General features: G+C 32.9%; 1 protein-coding gene across 1 annotated transcript in view; it reads left to right on the forward strand.

Annotated features, from left to right (window-relative positions):
- The window catches only part of LOC123710492 (DE-cadherin), a 175,287-nt gene that overhangs the window by 139,890 nt on the left and 19,762 nt on the right, over positions 1 to 15,635 (forward strand). The window contains exons 12-15 of the mRNA XM_045662462.1: positions 1,361 to 1,514; positions 2,903 to 3,090; positions 7,872 to 8,063; positions 12,237 to 12,392. Of these exons, the coding sequence (XP_045518418.1) occupies positions 1,361 to 1,514; positions 2,903 to 3,090; positions 7,872 to 8,063; positions 12,237 to 12,392 (690 nt within the window). The remainder of the gene's footprint in view (positions 1 to 1,360; positions 1,515 to 2,902; positions 3,091 to 7,871; positions 8,064 to 12,236; positions 12,393 to 15,635) is intronic.

Below are 15,635 nucleotides of genomic sequence, written 5' to 3' on the forward strand. Positions count from 1 at the left end.
TTTGAATCTGTAATAAAAATTACACTATCGTCATTAAAATTATGAAAATAATTATCGAAAAATGCCATGAAAAATATTAAAAAAAAAACTTGTTCGGAATATTTCGCATACTTCACAAGTATGGCTCGCGGTTTAGTGTTAAATATATTTTAAGTGATATCCGAAGATAGGCGGGGCTAGCAATTATTATATGCTATAAAAAGTAAATGATATTGATAAATAAACGCATATTCTTTTAAACGTACAATAGCGTAAATAACGACGTAATATAAAAATTTAGTGCTCATTCCATTCATATACTTGTATAATTTTCACATTCTAAGGCAAAAATAATCAATTTGAAATAATAACAAGCAACAAACCAATACGTGAAGTTTCCATTCAAAGTTAATTACCAACAAGTAAAAGAACACGGCAAAGCTGATCTGTTTCAATATTCACTTAAATTTGCAATTTTCCCTCGAAACATGAGTTTCGTTTAGCGATCTCTTGGGTACGGACCGTTAATTTTTCATGCAAATCCCTCTATCTATGAAAGCTCAATTCGTTTTCCGATCCTTTAGACTTCAGGTATTTTCCATTTCCCTCACTATCTACGAGGATTTAAATAATACACGGCTGGTCCGGTGGCTTAAGGCTGTAATGTGGTTTGAGTAATAGAGATTTATTTTGGGACCGGGTTAGAAATATGTAATACATGATATTGTATGGGTAAATGCTCGCGGCTCATGACGATTATTCTAAGGTCTTTTAAATTGTAAGAAGCTCAGTCATATTTGTATTATAAAATATACCTTAATAATCAAAAAAGAGCAGTGTTGGCCTAGGGGCTTCAGCGTACTACTCTCATCCCTAAGGTCGTAGGTTCGACCCCCGGCTGTGCACCAATAGACTTTCTTTCTATGTCCGCAATTACCATTCGCTGGAACGGTGAAGTAAAAACATCGTGAGAAAACCGGCTTGCCTTGGACCCAAAGTCGACGGCGTGGTTTAGGAGGACGCTGATCCTTCTGGCCTATTAGATTGCCAAGTAAACATGAAACAGATACAAATCTCAGGCCCAGACCTAAAAAAGTCTTACAACCTGTAGGTTTTTAGGCGCCATTTTTTAATTGTTTTTTTTTTTCAAAAATCAACATTATTATATTATATTATTTTATACCATATAAATACTATTTTTTACAATCATCTGGAACAACATTTATATTGACTCCACGTATATACCTACTTTACCGGGTGACACAGTGACAAGATAAAAATATTTATATCTACATATTATCTAATAAGTTCTTTATATATCTCAGAAAGATAATTTATAATTCGAGTATATTGTTTTTTATATAAACTTGATTATTTCCAGACGCAACCTGTGATATGGTATGAAAATGAGCCTCCTGGTCAAGTGGTTATTCTCACTGCAAAGGACTATGATTCAACTGAGAATGGACCACCCTTCACCTTCGCACTTAATGAATCAGCTAGCTTCGATATTCGCTCCAAGTTCCATATACAAGGTAGATATAGGCAACCACGTAACGCCATTGCAACTTTGAGTCAAAACTACTTACGCTCGCCACTACTATTTTATTTTATACGCTAAAAATAAAAATAAAGAACTATTCGGATTGCAAACTGTTCCAAATTTAAAATAGAGTTTTGACGAATGCTTTTTTAGCACTTCGATCCTCTTAGCGATGATGCATAATTTTGCATAAATTCAGAAAAAGCACTGAATTTTTCAGATAGCTTTTCTGTTACTGATTGAGTGAACTGACCTAAATTGCAACTAGGCTGACTAAAATGATTAAAATGAAATTTACAGTTGAACACAAAATATGTTGTTCACGTTTTCGTTTGTTATTATATATTTTTAAGCATTTTGCTATTTGATCATAAACAACATACAATATCGATTATTAAGGATACAACTTAAAATCGTGACACACATACACATAGGGTTTTGTGTCTTCTAACAAGGAGGGATATAACTGTACTCAACAGTTACTTGCGATGAGAATAGAACAGAACCTTAAAATCCGGCTTAAAAGCTTTATATAGACTAAGAGCCAAGTGGTCACGGCAACTTTTATTCCACCAACAACGCGGGAAATAATTGAAAAATTACCATTAAGCGTCATTAAATAGGACTCAGCAATTCTAAAAATGTAAAATGACTTTAGTTAACAATTTCCGCAGACGCGGCTTACAATTATCAACACGCAAATTGTTCAAATTGAATTGGCACTGGAGAAACAAAGTTAGCAGTTTAGCTTCGAGCGACATTTATTGAGATTTAACTACAGTAAATTAGAATAAATTAATTTAATTAGATTTTACTTATATTTGGGTTGTATTATGTAATTACGATTATAGAATTCAATAATTTGGAAACCCATATCTAATTCGTATTGAAATTGTCACGAGAGAAGCACGAGACACTGTCATTACAGTTTTAATTGATAAATAATGGTTACAGGTGTCGTAGATCGTAAGTGCCCGCGTCTCACTTATAGGGTTCGAGTTCAAACCTCAGTGGAAAATAAAATTATCAGATTTTTTTTAAATTTATAAAATCTTTAACATTTGAAATAAGAATATCACATGTGAAAAATGACCTCTTTGTTATTGTGATTGTAACTCATTTAACCCTTTTCAGTGTAGTAGTAGGAATTTCAAAGTCATATATTAAGCTGCACTAGTATGTTAATATAAAATTGAGGCACTTTTTGTCATTTGTAGTTAAAAACAAATAGTGGTAACGATTATTGTCAACAGTACAGTAAACTCTATAAAAATGTTTAGAAAATCTTAATTATTGAGATTAAAAAAATTGATGATACTGCTAGATTAAAATGGGTTAGTAAACAGTTTTTTTTTAAACTTAAATATTTTTTATTTACAGGCAACATTCTATCTACATTGGTATCTTTCGACCGCGAGCAACGAAAGGAGTACAAAATTCCTGTAGCAATCACAGATTCTGGGACACCAAGATTAACCGGGGTGTCGATTTTACACGTCGTAATTGGTGACAGGAACGATAACCCAATGTCTTCTGGAGAAAGCAACATCTTTGTTTACAATTACAAGGTAAGTTTGACGACATTCGACGCCGTCTGATAAAACTTCACTGAAATCCTTGCAGATAAAATGTATCGAATTTATTTTTAAAACAAATAAAATATGAGGTAAGAAGACAACAACATTGTATGAACCATCCAGTATAATCAAAAGAATTAATTTACAGAAATAAAATGAAAATGGTACTTCTACGCAGCTGGTAATTCCAATATAAAACCTAAAATAACATTTCTGAAATACAAAGAAGAACGTTCTACGAAGTATTTTTGTTAATATTGTTTAAAATGAATCGTAATGGAATTCAGTGATACTGGTTTTTATTATTGGAAAAGGGTTCTAAAAAATTGATTTATTCCAGTAATTATTAAAATACACTCTTTTTCAGGGTAAAATTATGTTCTGAGTAATTAATCTCTTTAAAACAAATGTAACAAACATAATATTCCATCAAATTTTCTATGTAAATATAATACCTTACAACCTGTATTTTTTTTTAAATCTCCGCGTTGAAGTTTTTTTTTCATTAATTTAAAGCACATGCGCTTTGTTGAAATTAAGAATAATATTTTATGTAAACTGTACGTAGGAGGGATTCTTGTGTTAAAGCGTGGCATAAATTCCTTAAATCTGTGCCGTAAATCGTCTAGATAAAGCCTGAAAATCATTGTTTCTCCCGAACGAGAACTACAATTACGTAAATAAACAATTTAATACAACATTGAGTTGTTAGTCTATTAACACGATTTAGGGACAACTAATTGCAATTTCGGAATAACTTAAAATGGATTTAAGTGATGTCTGTTTATATTGTAAAGTTATAGATGAATAGTGATATCACGTTATTGGTTTCAACAAGTTCGTTACCGCTGAAGTTTACTCCAGGTTTACTGTATGTTCTAAATTTAAAATAAATTCTATTTATTTTGAATTTAGAATTTCGTTCTGGCATAATTATAACTAGTAGATTATTTACAAACACTGCCGCAGACTTAGAATCGGCATTACATCGTGATGTTCAATAAATTCTGAAGACAAATGGTATTTAATTAAATGTATTTTCCTCAGACGGAAACTTACTTCAATGAGCTATACCGCTGGCCGTATTACGTGAGTATTGGCACTTGGTATTGTAATTATTGATTGCTTTTCAACCTCCTTTTGTTTGTACTGGATGGGAATCCTTATTTGTTGTTCTTCTGATTTCATTCTTCTTATAGTCTTGAACTTTTTAAAGTTTTGTTCTTATTTTGTTCGTTTCGTTCGTTTTTTGAAATTAGCCCCATTATTTTAGGGTTACAACAGGTAAATTTGTTAATAATTTTGGGCCTGTTGGCCTCTTGTATTTCGTCCACATATAAACATTCAGCTATTTCTAAATTATATTAAGGAATAAAAATGTACTCACATTTCATAACAATTCATTCAACAATAAATTCTCGCAGTAACTTAGGAGTACATAAAAATAAAATTTACATTGAGCAGTGCGGCAAGTAGCAAATGAAATACGAAAATGTCTTCAAGAACCGGCAACACATTTATAGCTGTTTACAAACCACCGTAAAATACTTTACGATTTTACGTATCTGGAGGATGTTGTCACACTGCAAGTTTTTGAAAATTTTCTGGCAACATGAGCGAGAAAAATAAGTTAAACGTTTGAGAGTGCTTATGATGCTTTATAAAGAGAAATGTAGTTGTTACCAACAACACTACGATACCTTACTAAGAGACACATTCCAATTATTTAAAAATAAAATATTATTTCCTGATTTTATACACCTACATAGAGTGCACTAATAAATATATCCCAATGGCGGTAGAACCGTTTTTTTAGGTTTGGTTTTCAGATTTCTCTATCTGTTCCGTGATCATTTCTAATAAACAAGTAGGTGATCTACCTTCTGTGTCTGTCACACATCGTCGACTTTTTGTGTCTAAGGCAGCTGGTTTCCTCACGATATTTACCTTTACCGTACGAGCGATAGCGAGAAATGCGCTCGTTGACAGAAAGTCCATTGATGTTTAGTTGAGGATCGACCCTACGACCCCCAGGGTCGCATAATAAAGCCACTAGGACAATACTGCTACATTACACTAATATTGTGCCGAAATAAGCCTCTATCACGTCTTAACTATAGATGTCATAAAATCAAACTAGAGCTTCGTTCTTTGAAGCCTGGCTTAACTCTTAAAGCCGGATATTAACTAAACTTGAAACGATCTATGAGTAGATCACATAGTTTATCCATTTCAAGACATCTAAAAGCAAAATTTTACAATGTTTTATAAAGGCATAAAGTTAACATGTCTGGTATTCATTTTTAACCATCTTAAAAAATCTGAAGGAAAAGTTAAGAATTTCATTTCGAAAACATTGCCTTGCTATAACTGTTCCCTGTGAAACATACAAACGTTTGTACTGCCATGTACATCGTCTATTTACATCGGGTAAATAGTGCATAAGGTAGGTAGTAGATTGTAAACAACCAATCATAAAACTTTTAAAGTGTTCACAGGAGGCACGCCAAGAGTGAATTTTTCCAATGAATAATAAACCCAGCAATTATCCAATAAACTTAATAACGCGATAACACCGGTGTTTTATAATAATATGTGACTATTAAAATGTTAATTTCGCCTTAATGAAACCGGCTATAGTGGTGTGTGCGTAAACAAGGATTATATTATGTGGAGGCAGTTTTTACTACCACCCCTCCCAGTTCGCTAAGTTACGATGCTTGTTTTATTCTTGACTACCTTTAGTGGTACTAGAAGGTTTTTGTTTTATTAAATTTTCCTTTGTTTTGCCTTTGTGTCGATGTAATTGACTGTCGATTTTCCAAGAAAAATGCCGTATAATTTCAATTGTTTTGTTGCTAAATGGAGCTGCTTTTGCCGCAATGGAAAATAATAAAAAAACGTTTGGGTACTTACGTACACGCGTTAGAGGTTATACTTCTTTGTCGTATCAAAAATATTTCTTAATAAGAAATGGACATATTATTGTTAAATGTTGACTATGCTAACTTCATGGTGTCGGTTTCTTGTGGCGCTGTGCGGGTGTCGGTTTTTAGTGAGTGTGCGCGCTTCGTAAAAAAAATATTCTCATATTTTTTCCCTAATGCGCCAAATGAAGTATAACTTATATAAAATTATATGAGTAAGCGTCTTGAGCTTTTTTACTGCAAAATTAAATTAACCCGACGTTTCAAACAAAATTAGTTTTTTATCTACCCAAATTTTCGTAACTATCATGAGTTGAATTTCGATTATCTGTTATACAGTTAATTCAATAAACCAATGGAATCGAACACGATTGAACAATAGCCGCATCGCTAAGGCGGTGTGACATTTAACCAAATTAATTAGTCGACGACTTAGCCACTGTCTCGCTTCTAATTAACTAGATATTTACTGAATACGAATAACAAATGTTATAAGGATTATTTTAATGCAATTTGCATGATTTGAAACCTTGCTGTAAACAAATGAATGTCGAAATAGAGATGGAACGCCAGCGCGAGCCGCTAGGTCTTATAATATTTTAAAGTGAAACTTCTTTATCGTCGTTGGAAAAAAAAAAACCGTCACCATTTTCGGTTATGCGTCACATTTTTTCCGTTACGCGCCAAATTTTTCTTGTCCCTACCACGCTTGATTCGAAGCCATTAACAACAGAAATATATAACAATGATAACAATGATAGTAATAATTCTATTACAATTAATGAAATTCTGTAACAATCTTAGTAATAATAAGGTAAAATGAAATAATTGTATTATTTGTATTCATGTCTATGATAATGAATGCCTTTTGTTAAACTTTATCTTATTTAACCAATTTCTGTAAAGTTGCATATAGTAGATCATTTTTCAAAAAATAACGTCATAAACAAGTTTCACTTCTTACGTGTGTACACTAGTACACGCACACATTTTTTAAATTTACTTATTATATAGACATTGATGCAATGATTCTAAGCAATAGAGTTAAACTGAATAGTTTAATTTTTTAATGCATAAAAGCAAGCTTTTAAATACGCTAAAGGCTTTAAATAACTCATGTAAACGCCTTTTATAAAAAAAGTCAGAGGCATTTCGGACAACTAAAAGTGGTGTTCCAATTTTAAAATTATAAAGTCACTGTTATGTTGTATATAAAGCACGCCATATTGCACACATCAGTAATTCAAGGCGCATGCACGAATTAAATGAATTCTTAACACATTTGGAGCATTTTATTGTAAACACGTCCCAGTTTCGGTAATTTATTTAAGATTTTATGAATATATAGCCGTAGTCCGGGAGCTGAAATCTTGGTCGTTATAAAATTAAAAGGGTTCAGTAATAAATTCAACAATCATCAAATGAATTAGAAAATTAAACCGTTTTACGTACGGAGGGAAATAATGTAGCCCGCATTGTTCCTCATTAAAACCATCAAAGATTTACGTAATTTAATAAGAGCAGTAAAATTGTTTTAATACTTTCTATTAGAGTAAATATTAATTTTGTTTAACTATAATAATAAATTTAATAATATATATATAACTTTATTCAATTATTATGACCGAAAGTAATATTGACGTGGGATTCTTCATTAAAAAGAAAAATTATCCATTTATAAACGAGGCAGACTTATCACATGTAAGGTTAATTAACAGCTAAACAAATACCAGCCAATTATATTTTTCCATGATTTTTTTTGTTAAGTTTTGATATTGTTTCAGCACTTCAAATGCGATATTTTCAAAAGCCACCTACGATATGCTATAAATATGTCTTTTACAGGGTGAAGCTCCGGATACGGAAATCGGAAGGGTGTTCGTAAACGATCCGGACGATTGGGACCTTCCGGACAAGCGGTTTATGTGGCTACCGTCATATGAGCAGAGAAGTCCGTACTTCGACGTGCATAGTAATACCGGGATGATAACTATGAAACAGGGAACGCCGAATGGAACTTATCTTCTACACTTTAACGTAAGTATGATTACAATTATGAAAGAATTTATCTTTATTGTAACAAAGAAGTTACCGTGGAAAAAGACGGTATCATGGCAAAAGCACTGTACAAAAACACAAACATAAAATGAATCCAGGATAAAGCTGTAAACTTAAAATAAAATAACACTTGCTGATATAGTGGAATAATTTAATTCATAATTAGTTATGGACCTACTATAACTGTATATAAATATCTATTTGTTAATAAATTGAGCTTTTAATGGCAAATACACATCTATTTAAATAAAACTTCTTTACTAGCTCAATTAGAGCGCTTTTCAATGTTCGTGGTTAGCAAATCTCGTATTATTAACATGTACAATACACATACCTTGGCCAAATTTGACTTGGAGTGAATTTAATTTTGAATGAAGTTTGCGTACATAGGTATTTAGTTGAAAACAACCTTAAGACTACTGTGGATTTTATGTCTCCTATCTTGTTTGTAGAATACTCGTACTGCAAGATTTATAAACTTAATTACGTTTGACACTGAAAATGTTTAGAAAATGAAAAACGGCTTAATGTAGAAAGTTGTCAATACTTTTATTGTTTTTCGAAGTAATCTCCGTTACTCTCTACACATCGTCACATACGATGAAACCACTGAGAAAAGTAGTGGGCCCATTCTTCCTTAGTTTCTCTTCTATGGCATTTTCGTACGCTTTCACCGCATCTTCAGGGCTCGTAAAGCGAATACCTCGAATTTTATCTAAATTTCTTGGGTATAAATGAAAGTCACAGGGCTCCAGGTTAGGACTTTATGGCGGGTGACTCATTATCTCGACACCTGCTATAGTCAAATATTCACCAGACCATGCGAAGGTGTTGCTGGCCGTCGGTTAAAGTATGGGGAATCCATCTGGTACAAAGCTTTCTGACGCCTAAATGTTTGTGTAATATTTTTTGAACTTGACTCAAACCAATGCCCAGGCCCGCCCGTATCTGCTGATATATCACACTCTCGCGCAGCATTGATGTTATCTTCAGTAGTTGCTGTTAAAGGACGTCCCTCACGCGGTTCATCATTGAGATTGCTACGTCCACGCTTAAAGTCGTTAAACCAATTGTAAATAGTGGTAGGAGATGTGGCTTCATTAAGAAATACTAATCGCAGCCTATCAAAGCTTTGTTGTTAAGCCTACAACGAAAGTCATAATAAATCATTGACCGAAAACTTTCGCGCGTTAGGTTCATTTTCACGTGTAACAAGAGTTTTAGATTTGCCGCCAATTCACAAAAACAAATGACAAATGAATGCAATATACTACATTATGTTACCAAAGAGTTCTAAAATAGAAATTTAAAAAGGTTTCAACAGCAATATTTCTAACTGGTCCGTTCTAAACATTTTCAGTGTTACCCTCGTACATTTATTAAATATCTGTAAGATGTTCAATTGTTCAAGACAGCAACGTCTTTGATAACGCAGATCTGTGCAACAGACTGGTTTTGGCCCTTGGTATCGAAAACAACCTTGGCTTTCGCCGTGAATCCTGTCCTTGCTTTTCTAATCATTGGATCATAGCTGCGAGCTTTTCGTAATATAATCGCCAATCTTCACAAAGGCTTTGGTTAAATATTCGACCAGAAATAGTGAATATTTTATCAGCTCCCGGTCTAGAGCGGTTCTCTTGGATTTAGTGGCCGGGAAGTTAATAATTAAATGCTAAGTATTTGCGGTGACCTGAAATACCGCTCCTTACGCTATGCGTAGGGCTGCCAACGTTCTTCCTGTGAAGTGACTCAATTTTGTTTTCTTCTTTTAGAATAGGTATTATAACAACCGAGTAACACTACTGAAAGCAGTTACAAAAACTCAAATCGACAAAAATATCTCATTTAAAATCGCACCGTATACTTTTCCAGCTGTCAAGTTATGACTTCGTTAAAATGTTGAAGCTAATTTAATTTTAGTAACTATATAAATTTATATTGAATGAAAATAGTGTTTCCGTATCTACATCATTTAAGAGACTTTTATTTAGACGCAGTGGTTTTACATAAAAGCATTTCCTTATTATGTTAAACAAAGTTGTTTTAGTGCTAGCAGCCCTACGTCTACGTTTAACAGGTCTATTGATTTTGCTAACACATTTTTGCGTTTAGTTTTCATTTGTATGATTTAAATTGCACTCGGTTCGGTCAGTGCACTTCGCGCCGACATAAATGTTATAAGATTTTTTAATGATTGTATTTTATTTTTTATGATATTTATGAAGCAATAGTTAACTGGGGACTTAACGTTATACCTACTGTGATATAATACAATATACCTTCTGTTTTGACATACATTAAGAATAAAATGGTTTGACCGACTTAGTATCACTAACTAGTAAACGAAATTCGACATAATAAATACATACGTAATTAATAAATGATTAATTAATATAGAGTATAATAATAAACTTATTAATGTTTATGGCACTTTCATGTACTCCCGTTGTTTAAGAACGTGGACCCTTCTGTATTTTGATAGCGATTTCATTCCAAGAAAACACACGCACTGGTGAACTGAAACATCTATAAATAAAATGCGAATTTATATATACTGATGAAAAATCAAGAATGAAGCGAAAACAGAACCGACGAAAAACCCAGATGACCAAAAACGCAATGACAAAACTGTTGTGTTTATCGAAGGATCGCAATATTTCCTTAAAAACAAAGAAGAAATTGGTTGAGACTGGTATTTCCGATTTTCCTTTAAACCGCTGAATCCTTGACAATACGAAAATCTGAAAGGACAAAACCGATGCTCTCGAAATGTGGTGAAGAATTCCCTGGACAGCTTAAGAAACAAATGTCCATACTAAGACGGTCACAAGTAAAAAATTGTCCACTCGAGGTTGATCCTCTACTCGCTGGACCGATCAACTAAAGGCCTTTACGGGTCCTACCATCAGGGGCAGAGGATCGCCGTAGATAGGGGAGACCGGAGGAAGTTGTGTGGCGCTACTAACACGACTTTCAGAAATGAAGAGCTACTGACAGAGAAGAGGGTAAGACACGGTCTTCGCCGGTCGAACAAAACAATGTCGCCGGGAATCAAACTTTAGTTATAGGCCATTCACCACTTAGTTGAACATCTGCCAATATGTATAGCATATGCTATATCCGTGGATTCCTAGTGCACTTAAAACACATACATCTATTTTGTATGTTAATTGAAAGTGCCTAGAAGCAACCTATTTAGTTTAAGTTGCTTTTCCAACATTCAAACAAGTCTCGATAAATATCAAAGCAAGCAGTTGTTATAAACAATGTATGCCCTAGAGAATGATGCTTGAATGCAGATTGTAATATAATATTCTCGGCGTTATAAATATCACGCTTTTTGTCCGTTGGGAATATTCTTTTTTTTTCTATGTCTGTATTGTTATGGAAAATTTTATGTCTCGAATTTCAACCAGTTCGTTTAAATGATGTTCATGACTCATGGCATTTAAATAAAATACAAACGATATCGGCTTTGATTTGATTGTAATTTTTACGTCTAATACTAATTATAAGCTTACTAGATTTTACTTGACATGCCTTCAAAATCAGTTCGCGAGAAATTCATATAAAAATTACTTCTTTATTTTTATATTATGTTGTTGAGTTGAGTTAATTGTATTATATTTTTCGATGAAATACGAAGTCTGTGGCTGCTATGTAAGAAATTCGCAACAACAATAACACTGTAACAATAGTCGTTACGGATATAAAATAGAAAAAAAAATTGGACGATTTAACATTTAGAAATTCCGTCAAAGTTATTTTTTATACATAACTTATATTTCTTTCGCTTTAATCATTACTACGGCAGAATTGTGATTTGGTCACCCACAACACTACCAGACACTACTCGACTAGCGTTAGATCTATTTTGCCACAACCATATTATTTATGAATAAAGTTTATTATAAATAAAAAAATATAATATTCAAGTGCAAGTCGTGATCACCTCAGCTTTCCACGTACGTTTTATTTATAATACTTCTTTATAAGACGATTCATTGAACTTCTCTATGTTTCCCTTCACAAACATTTTGTTTTGTTATCAGTTAAACAGCCAGAGTTTAGGAACACCTTAAAAAACCTACATTCTTACCATATAAATCTTCCTTATAACAAAAGTATCAATACAAATTTTCATTTTAATAGGTGACAGAAGAAAATGAACCAATAGTACCATTCCATTGGGTGGAAGCTACAGTGAATGTGACCATCAAGGAGATCCCAGAAGAGGCAGTTGACAAATCTGGTTCCATCCGGTTCATAAATATAACCGCTGAAGAGTTCATTATACCTGAAGCTGATGTGAGTATACACTGTTAATATATTTATTATGCTAATTGTAAGCAAAGTAAGTTATTATATTATCAAAACGGAACCGGAAACGGAACAACTCTATGTTTATAGTTGATAAAGATGTTGATTAAATTTCAAATTCCCAGTCAAATTCCTGGTTTCAATTGGGACTTTTGTGTACTTTTGCTAATGAATTAATTGAAACAATATTTAAGATCGGTATGTATACGGCTTGCAATTTTCTGTTACTTGTCCTCTATTAGCATTAGTTGCCTGGTAGGCTTCATATAAAATGTAAATGTAATTCTTCCCTCATATTTTTTTCATAGCAATCAATTGGAAGATCTCATGGAAGATCAAAAACCATTGATCTAAGGCTCTATAATACCTCGATAATATCCCGTTTGACAATTTCGCTAAAAGGATTTCCTAGAATAACATTCACGATTCCACTTTGAAAATATGTAAAAGACATGTGCCCTCGAATTGTTTAGCGTACAAGGTTTCAATTTTTGTTAAGGCGATTAGGTTTCAATGTATGACTAGACTTGATGACACAATTTTGTCTAATTGTAATTTATTCGTTATTGCCATTTTCTACAACTGCCAGCCAGATTGTCGCATTTTTATTTGAGTCTTACAAATCGCTACGATAAAAAGCAGTAAATTATGTTAATCAAAATCACAGCATTTAACTATAGGGTAAATCTAAACTGTTTTTTCCTCCAAGAATATATGTGCATAAGGGACGGCATTGTAGGTGGTTTACCTGCGCTGCGAATTATCACGCGTATGATAGATAGCCGTTAACGCTCTGTTCATCACAGTTCGTGTTTATTCGGACCAGTAGTTCCTGCGCTTAGCACATTTAACCAAACAAATTCTCAGCCGTTTTACAATTGCAATATATTATAATTAATATTAAAATGTTATGTTCATGTCAAGTTTGACGGTCCTTTAAATAAAAAAGCCTTTATTGCTGTTCGTCTAGTATCTTTTATCGTATTATACATTATTTCCTGTTAAACTAATCGCCTCGACAAAGGCCTTCTCTGTCTTCTGTTTTGATGTCCTTATTTTCAGTTCCAGCTTAATTTTTAACTTCTGTAGTCCTCAACGCCTCAGCTGCCTTTCCTTGCTTGTCTTACCATTCCTACGGTACCACATAGTTACCTTTATTGTTAAAGAAATCCGTATTTCGAGGCGCTTTAATATATAACATATCCTGTATATATATTTTCATAAATTCCATAGTATTTTCGGTATGCATTCTTTAATTTTTAAGTGTAGAAATGAACGTTCGACATTTACAAATGAACATTTGACAACATAATTCTAGTATTCAGCAAAGCTTTTGGCTTGAATTCCGTTTGAATAACTTTATGCTTGTATTTATATAACGACTATTAAAACAACGATATTATGTTACGACATGATGTTTTCACGATCTCTAAACATAAACATCGACCTACTGTTTGTATGAAAATTTTATTATTTTCTAAGTGCATAATTAGTTTAGTGTTGCATTCTACTATCATGAAGTATTCGGCTGAAATCCTGAGTTGTGTCAGAATATATATTGCAAAGAATAAGTCAAGGGTAACCCATGTTAGGTAGCTATTGGTGTAACTCAGAACTCACTCGGGTGCCTTCCTTCTTAGCCTAACAAAATTTAAATTTAAATATTGTCAAAAATATTATATTTAACATATAATAATTATATATATGTCATACATTAAAATTTCGTGTTGCTTAATACAAAATGTTATCTTAAGCATTATCTTAAATATTCTGGAGCAAAATTAAGCTCGTAAAGGTACTTTAGATCTTAACAGAATATACGTACGGATAAACGTTATGAACTTATGTGGCCTCACCTCCTTAGTGACATCTTCGCTTCAAGTATTTAATTATCGAGATAGTCTAGAATCTATTCAAGCAATAAACCAATCCTTAACGTTTTTATAAATGCTTAAATTTATTTTACTTAAACGAGTTATCGTGACTTAAAAATATCAATTATTTTAAAATTCATAATTTGAACACCACCGTGGGTTACTTTGTAGATATATGTAACAAAATGATATACAATTTTAAATTTCGAACGGCGACTTTCAGCTTACTTCGCACCAATCGAGCACATCAAATCCACTTCATTTTAAACCAGAAATATGCACTATTTTGCAAATCACAAATCACGTTCACGTATAGCTTAAGTGGAATTTAGTCGTGGCCCGGACACGTCCCGGCGAATTGTGAGCAAAAATTACTGCTAAACGCCAGAAGCCGCGAAAAGCCGATGCGGTAAACCGTTTCGTAAAATATACGGTTTTGGTTACGTAATAGAATTATAATATGCTTATTTAAAAGTAAATGAAAATATTTCATAATGGAAGTCGTTAAAGATGATTTCGATTTGCTATGTTGTAATTTCAACTTCTTCACCGAGACTAATATATACGGGAAATATGTATATTATACATGATTGTATTATTTTAGGTACAATAAATATACCTTTACCAGATTGTAATAGGTTCAATTATAAAATTATTTAAATACCCGTTACAATAAAATCCAGTATTGCTGTGTATTGGCCTTAGATAGCAAATATTTTTTTATGGACAGTTTTCCGTACTAGACGTAGAATCCCCAGGTAGAATTCCCTTTACCTTTACCGTATAATCAGTGTTTAATGCGCATATAGAAATAAATATCTAACGGTCGACACTCGGGTTGCGCACCAATCTAATAAATTTCGTACGAATTCCTACTAAAGTCTTAAAACAGCCATCAAACTTCACCCTAAAATAAACGTTCAAGAACTACACTGTTAGGCTACAAAGGTATTCAGCCCAAGACATTATACACTACACGGTCACTTAGGCGTTTTTACGTTTATGGAGAACTGCCAAGCCCTCGGGAAAGACCTTGACATAACGTCAAACATTAGGAACGAAATACTATTGTGTACTAAAATTACATTACTTCAGCCTAAGGCTGTTACTTGTCCTCGAGTTAATATAAATAATGCGTTGATATTATTATAGGGATTCCTTGAATGCATAAATTATTAATAAGGAATAATTCATAAATTATTAAACAAATTCTAGTAGAGAGTGAGCGGAGATTTTATTGAAGTTCCCGAGTATTTGAACTTGAATATAGTTTTACTTCGGTTCTGTGTTATTTATTGTAAATTAATTATTATTTACGCTGTTTGGGAGATAAATAAATAATATATATTTCCCTTTC

Source organism: Pieris brassicae, chromosome 5 (genome assembly GCF_905147105.1).
Source record: "Pieris brassicae chromosome 5, ilPieBrab1.1, whole genome shotgun sequence".
Classification (NCBI taxonomy): Eukaryota; Metazoa; Arthropoda; class Insecta; order Lepidoptera; family Pieridae; genus Pieris; species Pieris brassicae.